This window comes from Ochotona princeps, unplaced genomic scaffold (assembly GCF_030435755.1).
Source record: "Ochotona princeps isolate mOchPri1 unplaced genomic scaffold, mOchPri1.hap1 HAP1_SCAFFOLD_147, whole genome shotgun sequence".
NCBI lineage: Eukaryota > Metazoa > Chordata > Mammalia > Lagomorpha > Ochotonidae > Ochotona > Ochotona princeps.
The window spans coordinates 102,234-106,897 of NW_026697247.1; the positions used below are offsets into that span (position 1 = coordinate 102,234).

At 39.8% G+C, this 4,664-nt stretch overlaps 1 protein-coding gene across 1 annotated transcript; it reads right to left on the reverse strand.

The window, feature by feature from the left end:
* Nucleotides 1-1,505: 1,505 nt before the first annotated feature.
* Nucleotides 1,506-4,405, reverse strand: LOC131478903 (pre-mRNA-processing factor 39-like). Its single transcript, XM_058659524.1, has 2 exons — nt 3,785-4,405; nt 1,506-3,655 (listed from the first exon to the last, which is right to left on the reverse strand). The coding sequence occupies exons 1-2, from the start codon at nt 4,282-4,284 to the stop codon at nt 2,146-2,148; spliced, it is 2,010 nt and encodes a 669-aa protein (XP_058515507.1). The 5' UTR covers nt 4,285-4,405; the 3' UTR covers nt 1,506-2,145.
* Between the last annotated feature and the right edge of the window lie 259 nt (nt 4,406-4,664).

A 4,664-nucleotide genomic window follows, 5' to 3' on the forward strand; every position in this document is an offset into this window, starting at 1 on the left:
TTGTGATGTAAATATTTTACCATTGTTCCTATAGCTTTCCTGATTTATGTATATATAAAGTTTACACACACGATGCCTCCACACCAGAGTGCCATGCTTATTATTATTACTCTACACTGACACATTGTTCAGCCTTTGCCTTCAGTGTTGTGTGTTCTGGCCAATGTGTAACGCCTTGCATCCACCACTGTAGTGTCACATACAGGGCAACTTTGCTTCCCTAAGCAGTCTCTGTGCTTCCCCAGTCATCCCTGCCTCCTCAGAACTCTGGAGAACTCTGGATTTTCTCTTCTTACTGTCTTTATACTTCTGGCTTTTCTTTCTTTTTTCTTTTTTCTTTTTTTTTTTTTTTTTGTCTTCTGCCTTGTTGCGTTCAAGCTTCCTACATTTCTTTTCATGGCCTGAGAGCTCCATTTTTCATGGCCTGAGAGTGGGAAATAATTTTCCATTGTCTGAGTGCATAATGATTTCTTTGCACATTCATCTACTGAAGGATGTCTGGGTTGTCTGCAGGTTTTGGCAGCTGTGAGCAAAGCTAGACAAATACCTGTGTGTTAGTTTTGGAGTGGGCATACGTTTTTAACTCATTTGTGTGAATACCAATCACACAATTATTAAATTGTATGATGAGAATATGTTTAGTTTCGTATGAAACTATCATGCTGTTCTCCAAAGTGGTTATAACACTTTGCACTTCCACTAGCAAAACATGAAGTTGCTGTTGTTCTAGTCCTTACCAGCTTTTGACATTATCTTTATCAGCATCATAGCATTTGTTCAACTTTGCAGCTCCCTAAAACTCATGGTTATATAAACTCATGGATACACAGAGAAGAGGAGAGACAGAGAGGAAGATCTTCTGTCCATTGATCCACTCTCCAAGCAACCATAATGACTGGATCTGAGTCAATCCGAATCCAGGAGCCAGGAGCCTCTTCCAGGTCTCTCTTGCAGGTGCAGATGCAGGGTGCCAAGGCTTTGAGCCATCCTAGACTGCTTTCCCAGGCCACAAGCAGATAGCTGGATGGGAAGTGGGGCTGCCAGGATTAGAACTGGTGCTCTTATGGTATCCCGGCTTATGCAAGGTGAGGACTTTAGTTGCTAGGCTACCATGCCAGGCTCTGGGGCAAACTCTTTTTCTTTTGGGTTTTTCCTTTCAGAGAGTGCATAGTATTTACAAAAACCTACACAGTATCATGGCTAAGGGCTGTTAATTCTGTGCCTGGGCAAGCATTCTGCTACCAAATAAATGCTAGTGAAGGTGATGGAAATGATCCAACCAATATTACACTACTTAACACAAACCACTCTATCCTCCAAATGAAGAATGGTATTTTGCATGGCACTTTACATTTTTTTAAAAACTTTACTTTGTTTCTGCTTTTTTAATTTATTTTTATGTTTTTATTTTTTGAATTTAGGAAAACTATTTCAAAAGCAATAAGGCACTGATAATGGTATGAAGATAATATTAGGTTCCCCCTCCAATAAATTCATAAACCATCACTGGATGAGTCTTCAGTTTTATTACAAAAGTGAAGATGATCAGTTCAAAATGAAAACTTGCTCACAGTTTTACATGAATGTTCTAAATACAAAGTCTCCTGAAACAATTGATATGATTTTCATTTTTAAAGAGATGCAAACATTTTCAACATTCTCATTTATACTCTATTCCAAGGCATAGTATTTTAATAGTGTCTTTGCAGTCAGATCCAAATTCACAAGTATAATTGAAACATACAGACAAACCCTTGTTAGCAAAAGTTTACATTGGTTGGTTTTCACAGAAGTAAAACCTATTTAATAACCAGCCCTTAGGTTTTCAGAATCTTGTACTCTGACATGATTTGCAGTCAGGTTTTTTTTTCCTGCCCTTAAGGCTACAAAACTTGCAAATGGTTTGCAAAAGAATTCTAGACCACTTAATGCAAAAATAAAAAAAAATATTTCTTCAATAAAAAGTAAATTTTATAAATGGTAGGAAATATTATCTGTGGTAAGCTACTGCCTGACATTCCCCCCCATTACTTAACAAATGTTACACAGAAGACAAGTTATCAAATACAACAACTTTATGTTCACATCCCTCATTAAAATAAAATATACTTTTCACACACTCCATCTGAAATTTCTATTTTGCCATCACGTCAGAGGGGGAGGATAATACTGCCCATAATTCCAAGGATTCTGATAATTGTATTGATACCAGGCACTATAATTATATGCAGCTTGATTTGCCTGTAAATCACCATCAATCATCTGTGTAGATGATGAGGTTGTGTCATCCGTATGTGCTTTCTTCTCCTCTGGTTCTTCTGATCCATTTTCTGCTTTCCTTTTTAAGGAATCCTGTTCTTTTAGGAGTGTTTGATGTTCATCATAAGCATTCAGAAACTTATTAACATCTGAACCAAAATCTTCAAGAAATTCCACTTTTCTTTGAGAGAATGTAATTCTCATTTTAATAGGTAATGATCCATGTACAGCTTTGTCAAAACGACTGAGGATATTTTCTTCATTTTGTTTGAGGTCACCACTATATTCCATTTCAAGTAAATTGAGGTATAACTTTGTGTTCTCTTTGTCTCTTTCAATGGCTTCTAAAAACACCTTCCTTGACTTTGGAAGATTTTTTTGTATTTTGAAAAGATGCCGAGCTAGTTTGATAGCATAAAAGGATGACTCATTACTTGATTTGGCATTTTTAATGGCATCCTGAAGCAAATGCTCAGCTTCTTCCATATTTCCATGCCGACGTTCTAAACTTACTCTTCGCAAACGAACCATTGCCAATCCTAGAACACATTCTTCAAATGTTCTTAAGATATTTCTGGCTTCATTAATATTGCCCTGTTGCTCCTCAAAAGCTGCCCAAAGCATATGCACCATGGGTTTCTTTGGAAGATGAATAGTACAAGCTCTGCTGAAGACATGCCTCACTCCTTCAATGCTATGGTTTTCCATGTACTTGGCATACTTAATCCAACACTCCTCATAGAGGGCACATGATATGATACCTCTTTCAAAGAGAACCACAACTCGTTCATGAGTCCTGTTTTCAATTTCAAATTCTAAATATTCTTTCCAGTTTTTAAGCTGTGCCTTTTCCAATGGTTTCACATGAAAATAAGGTCTTTTAATACCTTCTTCCAAAGTCCACCTTTTACTAACTTCGTGTTCATTATAATTAAACATTTCTTGATGAACCTCAATGATTCGATGTCTCATGTTTTCTATTTCAGTAATTAGCTTTGCTGGATCAGTTATGTCTTCAATTCCTAATGGCAGATCATCACCAGGTGGACCGTCATCACCACTATGTCCATCAACAGATGTTAATTCCCTTCTCAGCTGAATAAACTGTTCATCAGTTAAAAGATCTCTAGGCAAGTTATTCTGTATATGATCTTTAAATCTCTGAAAATGATGACTATACAGCTGTGTCGGAATACCAAGGATATGATCGTAGATGGCTGTAACTTCTCTCAGGTTTTCTTGTTCATTTTCCCAGTTTATATACATGTCCCATAGTCTGTCAGATCGGAAGTCTGTTTCTGCAGCTAGAACAGCATGCTCAAAAGTTCCTCTGATCGTGTTGCTGGTCTCAGGATCACCAGGGTCCAATGTCTCTTTTAAGAAGTTTATATAATGAGCGGAGTGGTGGAATCCACCATGGGGGGAGGGTGGGGGGGGAGAATCCCAGATTCTATGTCATTACAACACAATGTAATTAATGAATAAATTTAAAAAAATACTTAAAAAAAAGAAGTTTATATAATGTACCCAAAGGTCAACACTAAGAGGTATTGCCTGAAGACCCCGCCGATAAACCTCATCTGATTGTTTTATGTTGTCATGTCGCTTTTCAAGGTCTGCATACTTTTCCCAGTAACCATAGCAATACGGATAGTGCACGAAAAATTTGTCAAATGCCTTCCTGGCAGCCATCAAGTGACTCTCCTGTTCTACATACTGAAGCAAATATACCCAGCTTGTAAAATCCTGAGGATTATTCTCAACAGTTTTCCAAAATTTGTCATATTCTGCAGGGAAAGTTGCTTCTGTTTCTGTCACTGTCACAGGAAGGTCCACAGCATTCGCCATTTCACTTTCTTCTGTAGATGCATTCACACTGGGAGAGCCATCAGGTGACAGTTCCATTTCTGTAACATTCATAATCTCAGTGCTGAAATCGGGAGCATGTTCTACCACTACCTCTGAACTGCTGCTTGTGCTGCCATTGCTAGAATTTCTGTACTCATCCATGTGGGAATTTTGCATGACTCTTTATTTAGCCTTCAGTTAGTGACCTCACTCACGATGGGTGCCACTGGATGCCATGAGCCCAAGCCTGGACCAGTCTAGCCGACGACGATGCAACTCCCGCCGCCTCAGTCTCCACAGCCACTGGAGCCGCCGCCACCGCCTCCAGCGCCACGGCCTTGTGTCTAGAACACGGTACGCATGCGTCGCGGTCCCGGGAGGCGAGCGGGTCACGTGGTCCGTGGCGCTCTGGCCTTGCCCTGAGGGGAGAACTAGGGAGTGCATTTCCCGGTGGAGGCCGGGACCTGCTGGAGATGCCCTGGGGGCCCACCTCACCGCTTCCTGGGTGTTCTTGGAGGCTCCACTCGAGCCTCTCATCAGGCATGTAGACAGAAGTC

Excerpts from the sequence above, each read along its gene's own strand:
- LOC131478903 (XM_058659524.1), bottom strand. The coding sequence starts at position 4,284 with ATGCAAAATTCCCACATGGATGAGTACAGAAATTCTAGCAATGGCAGC. Across the intron at positions 3,656-3,784 it reads CTTAGTGTTGACCTTTGGGT|TCATTATATAAACTTCTTAA; the intron begins ACATTATATAAA and ends CCACCACTCCGC.